The following is a 21,842-nucleotide window of genomic DNA, read 5'->3' on the forward strand; positions in this document are numbered from 1 at the left end:
GGCATAGAAGAACAACCAGTAAACATGAAAAGATGTATTTTGTTTTGAACTATTTCTTAGCATAACTGAACAGCAAAGTGCACACTTACTGCTTTTTATGTTTGCCCTGTGTGCACTGTGCAGTTTTGAATTATTTTAACTATGAAATGCTTTTGCTAACTACTCTCTTTACATAAGCTTCCTTTGTCATGCCTGTGTAATTTTGAGTTTACATGCATGATGTAAGCATGTTAGCATGTATTTCCCATGGCTTCATAAAACTACTTCCAAGCATTTGTTATGGACATTGGTGCTACCTATATATGATGCTTCAGATGTGTCCAGTAGTTGATGAAGGGAGAAGAGTAGTAGGACAGCTGATAGGCTGATAGCTATTACCAAAAATATGTGCTTGTCTGCACTTCGGGCTGTTCCATCATATGCAACCTCTATTTACTTCCTTGCGTTAGAAACACCCCATCTTTTGTTTCTTTCCTGTGCGCCCATTGTTTCCGTGGTGCTATAAACGTCAAGTTTGAAGTTGGTATCCACTATCCAAGTGAGCAAAATTTGCATTATTTCAGGCCGTCTTGAATCATTCGTCTTGAATTATATCCCTAACTGACATCCTGTTATTTGTCCTGCAATGTATGTGCCTGTGTCCGGCGTCCGCCCTTACCTCCGGCTCCAGCCTCCAACCAGGCCTGCTGAGCTCTGTCGCCGGCGCGGTGTGTCGCAACGTGCTGTTTCTCCACTCCACCCGACAGCTGCTAGGAATCATCCTGTGCCATGCGCCATGCGACACAGCAATTGTGCAGGTCACATTCGGAATGATTGGCTCCGCGTATGTGCATCCGGCCGGGTGCTAGTCGATATCAGGGACGTGGGTCGGACTTGTGGCGGCGTGCACTGTGTTGGTTGAAGTTGTTGTATTTCTGTTAGTGAAAAGCATTAATACATAACCGTGGCCGCAGCCCAATGTTATTGTGGATTTCAGAGGGAGTGGCCAGTCAGGAGGGCCCCATGTGGGTATAGATCCAGTGTCCAGTGGGATTGGCTAAGATTTCCGGCGATTGATAAACGCTTCTATGATAGTAAACCTATTGAGTTATGAGGGGAGGTCACGTGAGGGACCTGACCTTACTAAACTCTTGTGAAAACACGGCACATACGAACGGTAAGAAACAGACAGCTCTTCTTTCTGCCAAGTGTCATCTTTCTGTGAAGGATTTCTTGGCACTGAGTGTCCAGAAATTGCGTTGCTTTTGGACTGTGTAGAGGCTCACGAGCGATAACATAGGTCAACAACCTGACGTACCTTAAATATGCGACTTGTACCAGAAGATCCAGCTTGATCAAAAGATTGTACATGTCAAATTTCAGCTCTTTAGCTCAAAAGAATTTTGAGTTATCGTAAAAACCGTCAGTGTAGCACCGTATCGCCTCCCCGCGCGGTCGGAAGGTAAAAGTTCGCCGGCTTTAACTAAACAAATAGTCGTCGTATCGCAAATTCATTGACGGCGTTCGAAGCGTCGTTCAATTTACTTTCGAAACATATCCTAACATTAACATTTATCTGCCTAGCGCAATCTCCAACAAGCAAAAGTTCCGTGCATGCGTCCTCATACAGTGTTAGCGGCCGCCGGCCGCCGGCCGCTGACCCACATTCGCGTCATCAGGGAATGCCGCAACTAATTTATTGTTTCCAACTTTTTTCCCGGAGCGTTCTACCTGGTTTATATAGCCTTGTTCTCGGGGCTCTGGCTGAAAGAGGCAGCTAAATTAAAAGTTCTCTAAAATGGCGCACATTTACTGCGAAATTGCATGTAATCTGGCGCACAACAACATTGAGAGAGAGAGATTAGGTTGGAATCGCAGTTATTTGTTCGTAATTAATCCGAGAGTGTGGAAACTGTTCTAAGAATTAGATATATTATTTTATGGGATAGTTGTTTGCAAACTTATTGCTCAGTTTCGCGTATTATTATGTTTAAAGTGGGGTTTGGTTTGGCAGATCAAGAATAAGATCAACGCTGAACGTGACCACGTTAATCGAGATATTTCTAGGGCTAGACAGAGGTTGGCTCTTTGTAGGACATACTTTCACAGCATTTACCTGCCTGAATGTTTGGTAAGTCTTACACATTATTTTCCTGTGATGCACCTAAGTATTAAGTAATATTGATATAGAGACTAGGGCGGTGTTTCACGGGACGCTGCTACCACGCTGCTATCAAATTGTGCGAGCTGACGTCACACTTGTGGTAGTGTTGGAGCAATGGGCCTGTTGATGTTTCCATGGAAACCCAATTTGACACGTGTAAAAGCAGCGTGCTGCTATCACCGGTGAAACAGGGCCTAGGCTTGCACCTGCCACCCGCTACGATATAATTTGAAGTTGGCTTATTTCACTGCAACAGGGCTGCTCCAGTCAGGCTAATGCTGTTTTTCTGCTCTGCTGCCTAGGCCCACAGCTGCAGAATTCAAGGTCAAATGCCTGCGATGTCCCAACTTCACAGGTTATTGATGGCCAGCTCCTGAGAGCTGGTCGCCCTTAGTGTGTAGCAGCCTGCAGGTCATTCCTTCCACTTGTACGCTTCCTGGTGCCCCTCAGCTCATGAAACAAGGGCACTGTTCAGTTCAGTAGCTGTTATCAGGAAGCATGCTGAATGCTGATAGTTTTATGTTTTAGGTATGGAAGCTACCGACCCCCACCGGACACGATTTGGTAGCCGAGGTCTGTGACGTCAGCCGGGCGTGAAGTTTTCCCTTCACCATAGGCTTCACACACAAACCGGCCGAAGTTCATGCCAGGATAGCCCGGCTTGAAAGTGCAAAAATGATTAAATTTTGCCCTCAATAGATTCATTGCTTCATTTTATAACTAAAAACGTCCGTTATTAGGACTCAATGAAGGTAAAAAGTACTCAAAATTGAAGTTCAAGAAGATGCTGTCCGAGCACAATCTGGTAACATCACGTGACCTCTTTTAAGCAGAATGTATATAATTCAAGGATGTTATTACACGATTGCTGCCTAAAACATCATAAATAATACGCTTGTAACATTTATTGCTTCTGTTTAAGTCATAACATTGCAAAACGCAAAGTTTATCATGGAAGTCACGTGACCAAAGGTATAGCAGGGGTTGGGACAAGCACTCAAAGGATTTCAAGTTTTTTAATTAAATTATATAAGTTTCATGATGAAATTGAAAGAATGTATTTTTTCCTAATGAAATACAAATTTCCGTATGTAAAATATTTTCCTTATGGGCGAAATTCTCCATATAAGAAATGTCAGTGACGTCACCAGGGCTTTACTGGGCTTTACTCAAAACATCGGACCTACCTGTTTCTTATAGGTATCTTGGAAGCTACTTTGATTCTGGTCACTGGTGGATGGTGGGTACTCTTTATTTCTCTTCCTGTTTTTCTCACTGGTGACAGTGAGACTGAGCAGCACATCACAGCTCTTGACCTTTGCAGTGTTAAGTAAAGGGAGGCTATTAACTATAGAGCTTCAGAACACTGGAAGCCCAGTCTACTGATGGAACTGCTATTTGAAAAGCCCCCAGTTTTGAGTGCTAAAACATTTAGGTAGCCACTTATACTCTTGAATCATAACATTTCTTGATTGTGGACTCTATCCAATGCTCATAGGCATTAATTTCTGATATTGTCTGAGCTAAGGCTTTGTTTGGCTACCTACTTGTTTCTTTAAAAACCATTAGAAAATCATCAAAATTAATGTGGGAATTATAACATGTAAAACAGTTAATTTGAGCTTTTCATTTTGTGCTAGCAATTGTAACAGATAACTTAAGGACACAAGGGTCAGAAGTGTTGGCTGATCAATTCAAAGGTAATATTTTAGACATTATTATCTTCTATAAATTACCAGCTTCTAGTGATAGGGACTGTAGAAGTGGCTCTTTTGGGGAATGACCTTTATAGTGGCTCCCCCATATAGTGGCTCCCCTTTTAGTTATAGGGATACTGGGAAGCTGGGGAAAGGATGAGGATGAATAATGGAGTAGGTAATGAATTTCCCAATTGTGACATATAGGTAACCAGTTGATGGTATGTGACAGTGAGGAAAAGGACAGCAAACCATGACAACATTGGTGCAGTCTTACAGGAAAAGTTGGGCAGTGATGACTGAGGAAAGTCAAGTAGGAACAGTATAGGAGTGAGACTATGCCATATTTCCCCACTATCACTGTGTGAAGAGTGAAGACTGTACCTGACTTCTACTTCTGCTAGAGATACTAACCTATTTGAGCCCCACCAGCTCCATACAAAAGTCCATCATAACATAAACACTTTTAACCTAGGTTTTTAACTCAAAATAACTTTTGCACCTACTTACCTACCTCATTTTGTGAATGGTGACCAAGACGTATCCACCTGCCAAATTTTGAAATTTGCCACCTGATTTCTAATAATTGGCTGATTTGGTGGCCAGGAAGCTGACTGCACTCCTGGTTAGAATACTTCTGATTCATAATACAAACATTTTTAAGGGAATTGCTGGACTGTGGAAGCCCCTGAAAAAGATCAATTTTCAGCACAAGCCGAAAACTTCTGCTTCAGCTTAAAACCCAAGTTTAGGTATATTGGAGCATTCATTCTCCTTGAGACTTAAAGGAAAAGGGCCACCTTTATCATGGGAATTGAAACTGAGATAGCCATCTTGTAGCCCGTGTCCGAAAACCAGTCTGTCTACTTCCTTACGGCCGATTTCGGCCTCCATTCGTAGTTATCGGCAATTTTAAAAGAAAATACGCCAGGAATGCGTCCTTATCCCAGGAATGCGTTCTTATCCGACAATACAGCCACCCGCGGCGAGGCTTTGGTTTTTTACCAATCAGCTCCAACCAGCTCAGCTTTAACCAATCAGCTTATCTGACACAATCCGACGAGTCTGTCTTCTGAACGCTGATTGGCTTGAGTGTGACGTCATCGCTATGCCATCATACAGTAGGTGCCGTAGAGAGTATCAACATAGTACCAATATGTTAAATAGTTTTAAATACTTTTTTCGCGAATTGTGCACTTCTGGCACCAGTTTTAAAAATAAAATGAAAAATAATAATGTCAAAATGAAAAACAACGATATCTTCATATTTCACGAAGGTGGCCCTTTTCCTTTAAGCCAGCTTTGATGATGAGGATTGATCATGTGTCACTCTCATTCATAACTGATGCTTGATGATTTTGAAAATGAAACCTACCATTTATACCCATTGTGTGTCGATGTTGCAGATACAGCCATGATGAACCCGGCGCTGCCCAGTCCGTCGCCGACGTCGACAGACGCCTGTCTGAGCATCGTGCACAGTCTCATGTGCCACCGCCAGGGCGGGGAGTCAGAGGAGTTCGCCAGAAAGGCCATCGAGAGCCTCGTCAAGAAGCTTAAGGTGAGTGGGAGGAGGCTGTGCAGGTGTTGGGTGCTGGGGCTGGGGCTGGGGCTGGGGCTGGGGTTGGGGTTGGGGACTGAGTTTAGAGGGATGTTTTTGGATCATCGTGATTTTGTGGTGAGCGTCCGCCGTCCCAACCTCTCCATACACTTCGGTGTCATTTGAATCCTAATGCTGGCGGTCCAGGAAGCTTGGATGCAGATTGAACGACTCCTTTCTGCACCACAGGAGAAGAGAGATGAGTTGGACTCTCTGATTACTGCCATCACGACCAACGGCGCTCACCCGAGCAAATGCGTCACCATCCCGCGTACATTGGATGGTCGACTGCAGGTACGAATGGGAGAGGGGAAGAGAGGCAGGAGGATGGGAGTGAAAGGACTGGAAAATGTGTCACTCCGCCCACGGTGTATATGTACTGTATACAGGGTGTCTCAAAAGTTCGTTTACAGGTACCAGCCATGCTTTTTTGTCAATAATTCTGAATCAACAAAAAATTAACAGTCAAAATTTTGCATGGGCATTGGTAACAACCTTCCTCAAGCAGCTTCATTGTTTTCAAGCGCATTCGACCCTTCATGAGCTCACAAAAAGGGTTCACCTCTGACCATGGATCAGGCATGAAAATGGAGGTCGCATACTCGGGTCGGCTGAGAAACTCTCTGCTTCACGAGTAATGGGAATGGTTAGGTCGGAAATGACACATGGCAAAGTGTCGGCGAGGATGAGTACAACATGATGGTCATCTAATAAAAACGGTGGCTAAAATTTTTGAAGGACAAAACCATGCGAGACTAACAGCGCTTTGAACGACCCTTGTACCGCAGCAGACTCGTGCTCCGGAAAGCAGCTGAAAATGCAGTCCTAACTATTGAAAACTGACTAGAAGCTCACAGACAGAGGTTACCCAGTTTCAAAAATTGCAGGTCATCATAAAATAAAGACAAAATATCATTTAAAATTGTTTATAATATCTATAACGCTAAATTTTGAGGGAAAATAATGCGAAAATCGTCAATGCCGAGGACAAGTGACCCTCCAAAAGTGTCAATTAATGTAAAGTTTTATCTAACGAAGTTTCAAGAGGCAGATCTGGAGCAAATAGTTTTCTTTTACACACAAAATCCGGACAAAACCGCACGATGGACAGGTTTTGGCCGTTTACAAAGCAGAACCTCTCCTGAGGAAAACACTCCGGAACCCAGCGAAGGTCTTGGCATTGGGAATGACGAGCGTTCGGGATTTGCAAAATTTGCAAAATGTGTCTAAGAAACAGATGGCCGACACATTCTGCTACAATATGCTGCGAAAAATTTGCCCCTGGCACTTCCCATTTGTTCAGGAATGGGGTTGTTTTGAAAAGGAAAATGGTGCTTGGGAGGTCGGTGCCAGTCATTCATGAAGGAGTTAGCGCCAGAGAAGACCTACAAAATACTCACGGATGGTGTCGATGCAAGCTGTCGGCTTTCAGGGAGAAGCGGATGTTGCCGGGGAGCTCGTCAAACCTAAATCCGACGCAGAAACTGCAGGGGATTCCCCTACAAGAGCTTGAAAGCTGGTAACCTTTTATCAGCCTCCGGCAGCTGACGGAGTGACGAAAATCGGTATGGGCAAATATTTTTGGAGATACAGCAAAGGGTTTGGTTTCCTACCTTCCGAATCAGTTGTCAAAGCATGCATATTTGTCTAGTGTACACACGGACACCAAAACCTTAGATTTTTGGCCGGTTCTTATATGCTTTATTGACATGGGAAATGTGTAAACGAACTTTTGAGACACCCTGTAGTGTATGGCTGATTGTAAGTAGGGACGGGGGGGGGGGGAGGGGGACGGTAGGATGTCAGGAGAATGAGAGTTTGTACCTATACTGCTCGGAGGCTCAGTAAATGTAGTTTGTGAACTGCTGTTTGCTTAGCTGGCGTTTTGGAAGCATTTTACTGACTAAGGCGAATAGTGAGCTTATACATTAACATAAATTTTCATCGGCCACGTCACAGGCACGATTTTTGGCACCAGTGCCACACTACGTAGCTGGACACTTAGCAGGTTTCGTTATATACCTAGCACTTACGTCGTTATGGCCAGGTGGCGGGCAGGAAAGGCTTCCCCCATGTGGTCTACGCCAAAATCTGGCGCTGGCCCGACCTGCACAAGAACGAGCTGAAGAACGCCAAGTTCTGTCCGCTGGCGTTCGAGCTGAAGGCGGACGTGGTGTGCGTCAACCCGTACCACTACGAGCGCGTCGTGTCCGCCGGCATCGGTGAGTGAGCGGTGCAACGAGCTACGGCTCCAACGTTAGCTGGTGACGTATGCTGGTGTAGGAAGCTTACTTGCATCCTGTTAGTCACCCTTAGACCTTGCCTGACGAGATGATTTCCATACAGTTTGGGCAGTTGTTATGATCTATCAATACTATAACTTCTGACAATGTTTACGATGAATCGTTCAGCTTTTAGGGCTTATCAGCTGATTTTAATGCAGTCATTGATCTAATACTAGTTTTGCTGTGGTCATTAATGATTCAAAATCTGCAACTGAGCTCATATAGTTCTTGTCACTTTAGCACCTCGATAGATAATGATTTTCCAACTTCGTTCGAAGTTTCTTCCGCCACTATGACCCTCGACCAACATCTTGAATCACTGACCCTTCACTCGACAGACCTATCCAGTCTGTCGCTGCACCCGGGCGGCCAGTCCTCGGTGAAGAACGAGTACTCGGCCGGCCTGGACCATGCTGACGGCGGTGGTGATGGCGGCGCCGGCCCCACCCCCGGCGGCTCGGGGGTGTCGCCGGCCGCAGCGGTGGCGGCGCAGCACCGGCCGCCCATGCACGGGATGACGCCCTACGGCATGCCGGCTCACGGTCAGTGACAGCGGCGGGTGGGTGTGAGACAGGGAGAGAGGGAGAAGCCTGAGGGAGGATGAGACAGGATGTCGTGTCCATCGCACGGCATTGAGAATTCTGGCATGAGGGTTTGGAATGAAAGTCTGACTGGAGCTTGACGTGGGCCGTATGGGTTTGAGAGAGTGTGAGACTGGGTGTCGCTGTGTGCTCTCATGCTATGTGCATCACGTCTGCTCAGGCTGTAAGAACGCTGGACCGTCCACCGCGGCGGACAGGCGTCGCTGGCTGTATAGTGGAGCAGGCTGCTCCCGACTGCACTGTCTCTGAGGCCTGAGCTTGTGTCGTCGGCCTTCAAATCGCAGAGAGACACATCCGTGATCCGTCAGAGACCCGATCTCTCTCAGGATCAGGGAACTTGCTGTCCTCCCGGGAGGATTGAATGCCACCAAGCTGATGTACTAACAAATTGTGTCGCTTTAGCCGTCATGTCACCGTGCCAGGACAGCCGCTGACCTCCCGTTGACCTGCTGGTTGGCAAAGAGAGACTGTGGCTGATCTGTTTGATAGCTAACTAACCTCTGCTTATGGTCTGCTGCTATATTTGTCCGCTGAGCGCACAGTGGAAACGGATAAGGCGTTTTTCGGTCATATAACTGTGAGCGACATTAATGCTTCATAAATTGTCACCCGATGATGGGTGATAAATATCACAGTTTGTGCCGTTTTTAGTAATTCTGGCGCATCATTATCGCTATGATTGCTGTCATTTCTTCCAAATTTCGTTGCTGGTCTCCTTGTTCATAATCTACATCGGTCACGCCGGGTCCGTTTCCTCTCTGCGCTCCGTGCTTGGTCGTCTGTCGTGGCCGTGACGTCACGGTGGATGCCGGCGCCGCGCCGCTGTTACAGGTGGCGCCCTCTCCCCCGGCGGCAGCTCCTCGCAGCAGGGTGGCTCGGCCGGCACCGGCTCCGCCACTTTCTCAGACCATCGTAAGGAAGAGATCAATTCAATTCATGTTGCCTTAGAACGCCCTAGATGTAGAAGTAGACATACTGAAGCCTAGAAACCCGTAGAAACCTGGTGTCTCCCCCTAAACTCATTATCAGAGTCGATATAGAAACCGAGTAGACTGTAGAGATAAGTGTAGTCTAATGAACAGCAGGGAACTCTTTGTTATGGGAAATTGTGAAAGGAAATAGTTCACTTTTAAAGGTAGTGTGCCACCTTTGAAAGATTTCCCATTTTATTTTTCCTAGGATAAGAAGCTTCTGTTTTTACCTAATATCGCAAAAAAAATCAAAAAAAGGCCTGGAATAGTGCCTTTTTCGCCTAAAAGTTTTTCGGTTTTTAGATATGTATAACAACTGTAGTGGGCTCACCTGCAAACAGGCGTCGGGCAACAATCGCGAATGCGGCGCACTTGTGACAATAAGCAAAGGTCATTATAGTGTTACGACCATACGACGTACGGGAATGAGTTATCAGCTGTCTAATCGTAGACAACACAATGTCGAGCCTTAAACTGTAAGCCCGTATTGGTATTGTTTCTTTTATTTGGCTGTCGAACATTATTTATGGTTTGAAATATGATTTTATGTAAAATAATTGATATGAAAAAGCCGTCTTATAAGTTATGACCCCATTTCACCACACGCAAGTGGCAGAAATGACAATGATCAGCTGACGCATTTTTCTTGGCCGAAGTCAGAGCGCGCGGCCCGACGCACCACGCGTATTTGGAAATTCCGACCTCGACGAGCATCAGAAGCCACCTAACAGGCGTGTTCGAAACCGCAGGAGATGATGATGAACGGGTTTATCGAAACTTGATTGGATGAGCATATCGGTAATAGCGATTTCAGTGTGTGCATTTATTGTTCATAGTGGTGTGAAATGTGGTTGGGGTACGACCGACAACCCGTCGGGGCGAATTTCGCACTGGGGTACTCAAGATTTGAAGAATTTAAGACGTTTCCATGAGTTTTGAAGGTATGGATAAGTTCTAAAAATCCGGTTCTCCTTATCTGGGCCATTAACTCCATACGGTCCAGGAAAGCTGGCACACTACCTTTAACATGGGGTTTTGAACTGGAATAGCAGTTCCGTAGCTTGAGCTGAGAAAAGCACAAATCAGGAGCTTTTACGGCCCAATGAATATCACCCTAGGCAAAAATATTCCACTTCTCGTCCCGGAAAAGGTGCCTTGCTGAGGAATGTGTGCATTGCAGTGGTCATTGCCCTCTGTTAAAACTGAATAGTTCTTCCTATATGAAAATATAGAATATATATTTTTTTATAAAAAGGGTTTATTTCCTTTTCTGATCATTTTCAGCATAAACAATCATAAATCCATTGCAAAATTATAATTTCGTGAAAGTGAGCTACTTTGTTTAAACTCATTATTCCACTCCCTTTGAAAAACAACACGAAAATTTCGCTAAATCTAGCTAAATTGGAAAGAAAGGTCCCAAAAACCGGCGCGCTGCTTCTTTGGCAGCTACCGTGAGCCATCAGATGACCGGAAACTTCGCATGGCTTGTCGATGCTGTCCTCCTCCGACCTGTGGCAGGCTGTCAAATTGCTTTTTTGCTGCGTGAAGCTGGTCGATGATTGATAGTTTTTGCGATGTTGTCTGTGAATTGGAGCCATGGGAAGTGGGATGGGAACTGGGAACATGGTGGCATGGTGTGGCTAAGCAGCTCTGCTTGTTTGAATTGTTATCGATTTTTAGCGCCATGCAAGGGAAGTTTCCTTTGAGTGGGGTCAATGGGATGCTTTGTTGTCTCTATGACGTGAAAGTCTTGCCTGGTGATGTGTTCTTGTTGGGTTGATCTTGTTTTATTGCTATACTGCGCTAATTTTATGGTAGGTTGGAATGATCTTAAATTTGTTTTCTCCATTCCGTACTGTTCTTTTAGTCTGGCTGGCGTATTCAGCTATTATACATAGAACGATTTCTTTCTTATTTTCCGTATCCGTAATTAGTTCTGTTTTCTCCGTCGCGTCGTGTGTAGTTTCTTCAGCGTGTGCCTGTGTTTTTCTCTGCTGACTGGGCCTGTGTTTCAGTTGGCTCTGCGTTAGCCCGCCTTCCGTAGTGGTTCGTTCGGTGTCTGCCCCTCTCTCTATCGGTGTCTGACGCACGGTTAGACGGTCTGACCGACGCTGTGCTCTATATGCTGTCTGTTTCAGCGGGTCATTTCATGAATGCTGCGCCGTTCTTAGGTCAGTTACCTCGGGTTGTAGTGCATGTGAGGTGGAGGCATGTCAGGACGCGGTACTTGGTCCCTCGAGATTTTGCATGCTGGGCCTCGTTTCATAAAGCGAGTCCGTAACTTCCGCCGGTTTTTGGTCTTGTATTGCAAGTGCATGTGAAGCGATACATTTATTTACCCTTCTCCCTTCTGTTCTTGCTTGCAAGATAAATAAATTCAACGATTCAAACTAACGACATCGCTTCACATGCACTTGCAATACAAGACCAAACACCGGCGTAAGTTACGGACTCGCTTTATGAAACGAGGCCCTGGATTCACTCTTTTACTTTAATCTTGATATACGGAGCATTATAATCGAACAGCGTTCGTTTCGTCCTCCGATTCCCAGGCCAGGGATTATTGCATCACGTCTTGCAATGCCAGTGAACAAATATCCTTTATTTATTTGCCTCGTATCTTCGTTCTATTTAAAAAGTACATTTTCATCTTCATCGTCATTCATATTTCCTATCCACCCTGCACCACCATGTCTTCACAATGACGCTGCATCCTCCCTCACCGCCATGCTACTTAAAAATGCCTCGCTAATCAAACTGACCTTGCACCCCGTCTGCCCTCTGACCTGACCTGACCGGCTGCAGCGCCCGGCGGCGGGCCGGCCGGTATGGCCCCCCACCTGCCGGCCAATGGGTTCGCCATGGGCGGGGGCGGCGGGCCGGCTCGGTTCCCGGGCCCGGGCGGCCAGCCGGCGCCGGCGGCGGTGCCCTGGAGCGGCGCCGACAGAGGATCGTCGGGCTCGACACTCACCTACACACAGAACATGGCACCCGACAGGACCACGCCGTACACCTGTGAGTTCGGGGGAGATTGGACATTCACACGGCAATATCGTGTGTTTGAGGGGTGACTGGACCACGCCCTACACCTGTGAGTTCCGGGGTGATTGGGCATTCACACCGCAATATCGTGTGTTTGAGGGGTGACAGGACCACGCCGTACACATGTGAGTTTTGACAGGACCACCTCGTACACCTGTGAGTTCCGGGATGATCGGACACTCACACAGTAATATCGTGTATAGGATGACAGGACCACACCGTACAGTCTGTCTTAAAAGTACCGCATAAAGTAACGATGGATCCATCAAGCCTGACCGAGGAAGGGCGTACTATAATTTGTAAGTCACCGAACCAATTGACCTAGGGAATGGACGAGGATGTCCAGTGCTTCGGTGACTCAAATTTAGCAGTCCTTCATCGGTCAGGCTTGATGGATCCACCGTCACTTTGCGCGGTACTTTTAAGACAGACTGTACATTGTTGCGACTGTACGCTTTCGCATAGCAGCGTTTGTTGGGTATAACCGGGACGCTGGCGTGCGAACCAGCAGCCTGGAGTGATTCGTCCTTCTCAAATCCAAATCACTGGCAATGAGCATTCATCCTGTCAATTCAATGACATTTCATTAATCAAAAGTAGATGCCCGCCATCTACTGAAACTGTCTGATGTTGAAATTTAAACGAACACTTCTACTAGATCCTCCTCGTCTTTGTTACTTCATATGGACCCCAGTAACGACACCATTCCCATGTTTCTCACTCCTGACGCTGTCTGTGGTCTTCTTCAGTCGCCGGCGCCAACTCTCACGTACAGCAGCAGGACACGCAGGTGCTTCTGTCCAGCGTGCCGCCACCAGAGTTCTGGTGTAACATCTCGTACTTCGAGCTGGACACGCAGGTAAGGAACTGGTCAGCGACGGGAAAAGGCATGGGGGAGGGGAGTTAAAGTACACAGTTTGCCCATTTGGCCTGATATTGGCTTAGCTTTTGCTCGAAGGCATTGTCAGTGTTCATGTCACACTTTTCAATCCATCTTCATCAATGTCTCGACGTCAGTACCTCTACTCCATGTTGAGGTGTCCTCTGTCTGCCCGTGCCGTCATCCCCATGGCGCTGCCGTCACACTTCACTACTCATCTCCGTCAGGTTGGTGAGGCCTTCAAGGTGCCCTCCTCGATGTCGTCAGTCACCGTGGACGGATACGTGGATCCGTCTGGAGAGAGCCGCTTCTGTCTGGGCGCCCTCAGCAACGTGCACCGTACAGAGCAGAGCGAAAGGGCCAGGTGAGAGCGCAGTGCGGACCCAGGGGGACGTGCATACCGAGCGAAACCGGGTGAAAGGGGGAGGGAACTAAAGGGAACAAGTTACTCAACCTGGTCAGTGTATGGTGCTTCTGTGATTGGTTACCAGTGAGAGGTCCCCGCGTCAGCCATCACTTCCGTGCACTATGACTATAAGCGTTATCATTCAGCAGCAGCCCTACTGGCTTCATTCATTCCTCTCCTCAAGTAACCAACTCCTCAGTCTTACCTCATTCATCTCACCCCTGTGCTTCTAGTTCTGACTTGTCCCTCCCCCGGCAGGCTGCACATCGGCAAGGGCGTGCAGCTGGACGTGCAGGGCGAGGGCGACGTGTGGCTGCGCTGTCTGAGCGACCACGCCGTGTTCGTGCAGAGCTACTACCTGGACCGGGAGGCGGGCCGCGCGCCCGGCGACGCCGTCCACAAAATCTACCCGGCCGCCTACATCAAGGTGTTTGACCTGCACCAGTGCCACCGGCAGATGCAGCAACAGGTGCGTGGTACAGGCGCTGGGAGTGTGTTGAAAATGGGCGAGGATTGGAATGGCAGGGAGGTTGGGGAGGTGTGGGACAGGAGTAATGATGAGTGATGACTGATAAGTCCTAAAGGGTGGTACATAAGCACAGACATTCTTCGTCATAAAATCACTTTCCATCTGTAACTTCCATTTGCGCTGATGATCGCTGCTGAGTCCTTGTCCCCCAAAACTATCACATCAGTCCTCACTTCATTACCCTTAGTCCGGCCTCCAGCCCGCCCGCTTTGCCTCACGGTGTACGTTGTTCCTTTTGTCAGGCGTCCCAGGCGACGGCGGCGGCGGCGGCGCAGGCGGCGGCCGTGGCCGGACACATCCCCGGCGCGGCCAGCGTCGGCGGCATCGCCCCGGCCGTCAACATGGCGCCCGTCGCTGGTATCGGCGTCGACGACCTGCGCCGGCTCTGCATCCTCCGCCTGAGCTTCGTCAAGGGCTGGGGGCCCGACTACCGGCGCCAGAGCATCAAGGAGACGCCCTGCTGGGTGGAGGTGAACCTGCACCGGGCGCTGCAGCTGCTGGATGGCGTACTGCAGACCAGTCGCGTCGGACAGGCGCGGTCGTGAGAGGGGTGTCAGGAGAGCGCTGCTTGGCGGTACGGCGGGATGCGACCGCGGCGCTGGTGAGCGACGATGGTGTCGAGTGGTGCCAGGAGCTCTCTGGACGCCGGTCGGACGGTCCACAGTGGTGCTGTGTGGTGAGCCCCGGTGCTCACTCTGGTGATCTGCCCGAGTCTGGTGTGCCGCAAGGACGCACACTAGGGCCGACGCTGTTGGTGCTACGTGCTGTGTGGAGGCGTGACATGGCCTTCGGGGACCATGGTCGTTTGCGTGCCTTGGATGGAGATCTTGCTGCTCAGGCGGGAAAGGAGAGACTTGACAACTCAAACACACCAGGAGTCTGGAGTCTCAGATTCCCGCCCCGCCCGAGACCAAACTGCAGAACAATGAATGGAATATGGCAAAAGGTGGCGAGCGATGATGAGTACAGAATCTTCAACGAATCATGTATATTGTATGGTGAGGCAATGAGCTGTCGGTAACTCAGTGGAGAGGATTAATGGTCGAGTAGATAAATCATGGCGTACGTAGATATTAGGAGACAAGATGAGTGTTGTACACTGATGTGCAGCGTTGACGCGTTTTACAGGTCGCCTCACGACACTAAGGTGGTCGTGGATGAGCATGAACTGGCGGTTGACGGCTTGTTTTGTATGTTGACTTGTGTATGCCACTCGCAGCTTTATCGCAACATTGACGCGATTTCGTCTAACTCTAAGCGGACAGGATTCCTTTCTCCTTGGCGCGGCTCGCTGCATGACTACCGAGCTTTGATTCGTGTCCCCACGGCGTCATGGGCATGGGCGGAGGTGGATCCTCACGGGAGATGGCTGCAGTGCCGGCCCCTGTGTTAGCCAGTGGCGACAGGGAGCTCCCGCTGTCAGTCCGAAACTCTGCTTGCGAGTTGTGACAGTCTCCAAGCCCCTCTCACTCAGACAATCGACTGGCGAGCGCGGCTTTGTACATGCGTTAAAATATATGAGGCGTCGCCGTTTAGAGGAGCTCTCAGCTGGTGAACATTGCAAATGTGGATTCAAGATGTTGCATGGAAACACATTCAACAGGGCGACGGAAAGAAGCAAACCTATGGCTGCCGGGATTGGTGTAGTGCGATACCTATTGAGTAGAACGGTTGCCGAGTGCGGGTACGGAACTGTTCAGTTCAGCAATTGCCTAAACTCTCATAAGATATTGCTTATGAAACACAGCCGTTGTAAAACAAGACGGTCACATTAGTAAGTACGTTTATTGTTAGTTCAGAAAAGTACACGCTTAAAGCTCAGACATAATGAATTAATGGTGCATACAAACTGAAATAGGGCGCGATCCACAACTGAAAGGGAAGCAACTGACTCAAGCCACAAATAGCTTTATCAGCAAGGTTATGAACTTCGTGTTCCGGGATGAGTTTGGGACTGATATCGTCAATTCGCATCGCAATATGAGGCAAGATTACATCGCTAACACCAGCAGAAGACAACCTATGCTAATTCATGTGTTCAGGGCCCAAACATCACCTCTGCATTCAGCCATATACGAACTACGAGGACAATGACCGCAATATCTCGCCTAAATCTAGCTGGAGATAAGGCACTTGCTTTGACTAAGTAGGGCACCACACACAAAACATCTCTACCAGCACCCAATGGATGCATTCCAATCAGCTGAGTCACAACGTTAGCCAAATGACCGATAAGAATCATGCCATCGGTATCTGAACGTCTATACGGACGGACGTTCAAATAAGCGGAGTGGCATTACCTACAGGCGTCGATAGCCAAGCACTACTGATTGACGAGTGGTATATGTTGATGCTAATCATTGGCGAATATCTGCCATACCACAACACAACGAAGTGATACGTTCGTACATACTACATCAACATAACACTTCACTGCGCGGGGAAAAATTGCCACGATTATGATGGATTCGCATCCTGTCTAGTTGAATCGAATTCGAGACCCACTTCATGGTACAACAAAGATCATGTTACTTTCAGTCAACTCCCTTTGGAAATTTCACCGCATTAATAATAAGGGAAGGTAATGAGCATCGGTAGTCGATACTCTTTCTAAATCATCATCTAGAGAACCTAGATTCTCTCATTACTGCACAATGCAATTCGCCAAGCTCTTTCCCTCGAAATAGTGCCACTGAAGTGTCCAAGAAATGTTCATTGTAAAAAAGCACAAAAAATAGACAACACATCTTTCAGTTCTCACCCACATCATACGGTGTTCAGTCATTTGTTTTCAGACACATCTCAGCTATCCTTTGGGTCTCCCAACTGGGGCAGGAAATACTCTCTCACCCTTGCACTCATTGCCACCAGCTCAGGGTCCTGTGTTTCCAAGTTCTTCAGCATCTGCATGAAGGCTACACTTGCTGAAACATGCCACACCAATGTAAACTGAGCCATGCTGTTCAAAAAAGTATAGTAACTGTCATCACTCTTTGTCAAAAAAGAAAGATTAAGGGTTTGGCTTAGAGCTATAAGAATACTGAATGAACTGAGTGCTTTGATGTTTCCACCTATATATATAACTTATTGTCTCTGCAATTAACAGCAAGACCTGTTGATATACATATGCACTAAGGCAGCTTAGACTTATGCAATTGAAATAGGCAAAAACATTAGATCAAAAGCTGACAAGTCGTAATTACCTAAACAATTGCACAGCACAGGAGCGTACATACCTCGTTCACCATAAAATCCATGTTTTTCGATGACCTCTGCCTGCACCTGAGCTACCAGTGGAAAAACGAGCTGCATGTATTTGACCATGTCATTGCCAGCCTGATCTCGTGCTCCAGATATCTTCTCGTTTATCTCATCTGACTGCAGTGTCTGCAGCAAGTCTTGCAAGATATCTGTAAAAACATGCTCCTTGTCACAATATATCAATGCAGAAGTTTTTGAGGCCAATATCCAACCAGTTCAAGAAAGAAAAATCAACCAATTAGCTTACTTACCTAGTCAAAGCACTGAACCTTTTGAACAGCCAATACAGTAACCATGGATTAGGATGACAAGGGACTGGTGACCAAGCTGTGTACTTCATAGTATAACCAGGTTACTCTAAGATGACAAGCAACTTTCACTCATTCCATCACCTTATCAAAGAATAAAAGACAACATTAAAAAAACTGAACAAACATTGAACACAAGTCGCAACCCACCTTTAGCCTGGCTAACAGTGAGATTTTCAGTGGCTGCCATCACGAATATATCATGCACGATATCACGCACCGTGCGAATGCAAAGTCAAATGTGCACGCTCATACGCATGTATCAATATAGATCAAAATGATCAAAATCAATCATTATCATTAAAATCATCAAATTGCTTATCGACGGAGGGGGAGAATCGCTATTCGTCACCTTTGCGCAGTTTTTGGAAGCAGCCCGAAAAGCTGTTGCTCATTTCAGAAAATTGAAGCGTTTAAAAAACGTATTTACCATCACATTTTTATGATGCAATTTATAATGCTTCAAATATATATTTAAGAATTAATGAAGGACACATATCTGCGAATTTATCCAGAAAAGGGCACAAAAATATGCATCCTTCTCGAATTATTTCACCTTGAAATGCAACAGCTGAGCAAGGTTTTCATGCCAGCTCCGTCCCAACTTGCCTTGTTGTGGTATACCTAGTTTGGCATGTGAAACGTGTGCGGGTTTGTGTACAATATTTGAAATTTGTGGCTGTTGTCGCCGAGCTGGCTTCAGAGTGTGCTTGATAGTTCTCGTGGATTTCGACTGTTTTATTAGCAATATAACCCATCACGCCATGAGCAGCAAAAGACCAGGTATGTTGCTTCATTATCATTATTTTGTGGCAATTGTCTGTGTCAGTGTGCCTGCCTGCTGATAGCCCTACCCTGAGGCTGAATCAGAATCAAATGCCAATAGTCCCCACCGTCACTTTGGATTAATTTCATGATGTACAATAGTCTTATCAGTTATCACTTTCAGATCATTGTGTTATTGATAATGGTGACTCATTCAAAGTTAATCTTCTGTGCAAATGCCAAGGCTATAACAGATAACCACTCATCCATTGTTGCCGGGCTAGATTGGTGCCACTGTGCCTACCACTTACCAGTATTTTGATTGTAGTAGCTATTTTTTGTAACTTCAATACAGATGCTTTAGTGGGGCAATGTCTGCTTTGGACTTCAACATTACAACTTTATTAAATAAAGCATTGTATCCCGTTTTTATGTATTCAATTGTTTTTTGCCATAATTACTGTAATTGATCATGAACGATGCACAAATGTGTTATTTTAGCAATCAAAAACACAAACTGAAACAGAATACTTTTGTTTTGACTTTTGTTTTGGATCTCGGAGGGGTCGGACGTGTCCATCGAGCTCCCGAGATTTCCATTTACCGTCCAGATTCTATCAGCCAATCACTTCCTTCCTGTGTGACCTTGGCATAGAGCGCGGCTTCGTAACGACGTGCAACTTGAGTTTTGGAAAGAAGCTTGTCCAGTTCAAAAGTATATCAAGATAAATTCCAAAAATATCTGTACGCTCAATCATGTCGATGACCCGAACTCCACCGCCAAAAGTTCAAATGAGAACACGATCATCACTACAAGTGGATAACGCGCCACCATCGCCGCCGGGCGCGGGACGCCGTGAGGAAAACACGGAAGCGGGAAAACGTGGTGCTTCAACAAATGAAAGTGGAAGTGCAGGTAATGGTAAAGTGATCGGGCTGCAAAAAGGTGACAAGACCCCGGGCAAGGCCGGGGAGGCCCAGAGGGATTCAGGTGAGACAAATGACCCCATTTCTAACACAACCGCAACTAACCGCGAGGAGGCAAAAGGAAAAGAAGTAGGTAAACTGAATGCCAGTGTCTACACTCCATTTGGTAGCATGACGAGCATTAGCCGCTCTTCAAGCGACACAAGCGAGTCAACCAATGAATCTGCTACATGCCAGGGTGGCCCCGGAAAAGCCTTGTGCGGAATGCAGGTGTTGGATGGGGATAAAGCCGTCCAGTGCGACTGGTGTGAATCCTGGTATCACATCAAGTGCCAGGCTATTCCGAGGAAGGCCCACGATGCCCTTGTGAACTACAAATGTTTGTCATGGCTTTGCGATGCATGCAAAAAGCAGGGGCCTGGAACGGGGAACAGGACCGATCCCACTCAGTCACCAATCGGTAAGGCAGACGCACTGCAAAAACTAGAAACAAAAGTCCAACAGATGGCTGACTCAGTGCGCGAGCACATGAAGGTCATCGTTCAGTCCATCAAAGAACAGGAGAAAACTACCATGGATCACTCACACCTTCTTGAAAGAGTCTGTAAAGAGCAAAATGCCCAGAGGGAGTCTTACGCTGACATCGTTCGTGGAACATGCGAGAAGGTGGTGAAGGATGTGGGTGCAAAAATTGACATCCTTCCAACCCAGCCCAAGACTGACCACAATGGTCTATCTGAAACCACCAATGCTATGTCACGAGTGTTCGACAGCTTCATGGACAAAGAGAGAAGAAAACTAAATGTAGTGGTACATAACCTGCCAGAACAGGAAGGGGAGACGCTGTCTGAGAGAATGGAAAAGGACCTTCACCTCTTCAAAGAAGTAATCAAAGAAGGCATGAGCCTAGTCATCAGGCCAACTAAGGCATTCAGAGCTGGCAAAAGGAGTGACGAAAGGCCCCGGCTTCTCATTGTTTCTCTAGACAGCATTGATGCAAAAGCAGAGGTACTGAGGATGGCTCCACAACTCAGACACCTCTCAACATGGAAGAGGATCTATGTCACCCCTGATCTCTCAAAGAAAGACAGGGAAGAAGGAAAACGGCTCAGGGAGGAGTTGGCTGCTCGAAAGCTGGCAGGGGAGGAGCACCTGACTATCAGGAAGGGGAAGATAGTGAGGATGAACAACAATGAGGCTACTCATTCTCACCCAAACTCTTCGACTCACCCAGCACCCAACCCCAACCCCAGCTCAAGCACTTTGAAACAGGCTGACAGACCTGCGAACTCCCAGCCTAACCGAACAGAGTCAGCACGGCCACATGCTGACAGCAACCAAAATTGACTATATGGGTCGGGTATTAGTGATCAAGCAAAGCAAATCAAAGTCATTTATACTAATGCCGATCAGTTAATCAACAAGAGGGACGACCTGTCTATGGTAATTGCACAGAATGAGCCTGATGTCATTCTCATCACAGAAGTTGTTCCTAAGGCCCAGATTCTTCCTATTCACCCTGCTCTACTGGCCCTCCCCAAGTACAACATTTATGTAAATGTGGACCTGTCAAGACCCAATCTCGGGGCGAGTGGACAACGAGGTGTGTGCATATATGTAAAGGAGCACCTGCCATCTCATGAAGTAACTCTTCAAACGAACCCACCCACATCCATGGAGCAGATATGGATTATGATCGACCTTCGCAATGGGGACAAACTCTTGATTGGGTGTATTTACCTGAGTCCGTCCGGAGACAGACATCTGGGCATAACTGAGCTGGATAGAAGTCTGTCACTGGCTGGAAATTTGAGTCCTTCTCACATTCTGGTAGTCGGAGACTTCAACGTTCCACAGATTGACTGGGCGTCCTATCTCTCAGACGAGCCCCCTGGACATCATTCTCATGCACTGCTCTCATGTGTGCAAGACCATTTTCTTACCCAGCATGTCACTGCACCAACAAGGTATCGTTTAGGTCAAATCCCAAGTATGCTTGACCTCATCTTCACCAACGAGGAAGGGATGGTACAGGACTTGCAACACTCACCAGGTCTTGGCCTCAGTGACCATGTCATTCTGGAGTTCAGTCTGAAATGTTACACTACGAAAGGGATCCCAATCGGTCCCCATCTGAACTACAACAGAGCCAACTACAATCTACTGAGGAGTGTGCTCCAAGATGTGGTCTGGACTGTGATGCATGATAGCAACGTGCATCGCGCCTACCACTATTTTGTGAGCTCCCTCAGAGAGGCAGTTGCTCGCACAGTGCCGGTGACGCACCACAGACCTAACAAGAACCTGTACATTGATAACCGAGCGCAGAGGCTCAGGCGTGAGAAAAGCCTGCTTTGGAATATGTATGCTCACACCAGGGACCCTGTGGACTACGCCAGGTACTGCCGATGCAGGAACAGACT

At 47.2% G+C, this 21,842-nt stretch overlaps 2 protein-coding genes and 1 long non-coding RNA gene across 19 annotated transcripts in view; 2 read left to right on the plus strand and 1 right to left on the minus strand.

Moving 5' to 3' along the window:
* The first annotated feature begins 1,793 nt into the window (after positions 1–1,793).
* LOC122381557 (mothers against decapentaplegic homolog 4-like) lies at positions 1,794–15,693 on the plus strand. 3 transcript variants are annotated; one of them, XM_043365858.1, is made up of 12 exons: positions 1,813–2,110; positions 5,247–5,401; positions 5,630–5,734; positions 7,488–7,662; positions 8,064–8,267; positions 9,159–9,239; positions 11,440–11,472; positions 12,107–12,316; positions 13,093–13,202; positions 13,451–13,587; positions 13,888–14,098; positions 14,401–15,693. In XM_043365858.1, exons 1-12 carry the CDS (start codon positions 2,104–2,106, stop codon positions 14,701–14,703), a joined length of 1,731 nt encoding a protein of 576 aa, XP_043221793.1. In that variant the 5' UTR covers positions 1,813–2,103; the 3' UTR covers positions 14,704–15,693. The 3 variants fall into 3 exon arrangements, with proteins under 3 accessions (XP_043221794.1, XP_043221795.1, XP_043221793.1); XM_043365859.1 differs by lacking the exon at positions 11,440–11,472 and having other exon boundaries at positions 1,794–2,110; XM_043365860.1 differs by lacking the exon at positions 9,159–9,239 and having other exon boundaries at positions 1,812–2,110.
* A 231-nt stretch (positions 15,694–15,924) lies between these two features.
* Positions 15,925–18,064, minus strand: LOC122381560. Its single transcript, XR_006256544.1, has 3 exons — positions 17,878–18,064; positions 17,395–17,568; positions 15,925–17,082 (listed from the first exon to the last, which is right to left on the minus strand). It is a non-coding gene; the product is annotated as an uncharacterized LOC122381560 (long non-coding RNA).
* Positions 18,065–18,337: 273 nt separating this feature from the next.
* The window catches only part of LOC122381558 (septin-7-like), a 95,057-nt gene continuing 91,552 nt past the window's right edge, over positions 18,338–21,842 (plus strand). For 6 of the 15 annotated variants that reach the window (XM_043365871.1, XM_043365875.1, XM_043365877.1 and 3 more), the window contains exon 1: positions 18,351–18,510. In XM_043365871.1, the coding sequence (XP_043221806.1) occupies positions 18,492–18,510 (19 nt within the window). In that variant the 5' untranslated portion in view covers positions 18,351–18,491. Of the gene's footprint in view, positions 18,511–21,842 lie in introns of all 15 variants that reach the window. The other 9 variants (XM_043365883.1, XM_043365887.1, XM_043365873.1 and 6 more) reach the window with 8 other exon arrangements.

Source organism: Amphibalanus amphitrite, unplaced genomic scaffold (genome assembly GCF_019059575.1).
Source record: "Amphibalanus amphitrite isolate SeventyFive unplaced genomic scaffold, NRLGWU_Aamphi_draft 000122F_arrow, whole genome shotgun sequence".
Lineage (NCBI taxonomy): Eukaryota > Metazoa > Arthropoda > Thecostraca > Balanomorpha > Balanidae > Amphibalanus > Amphibalanus amphitrite.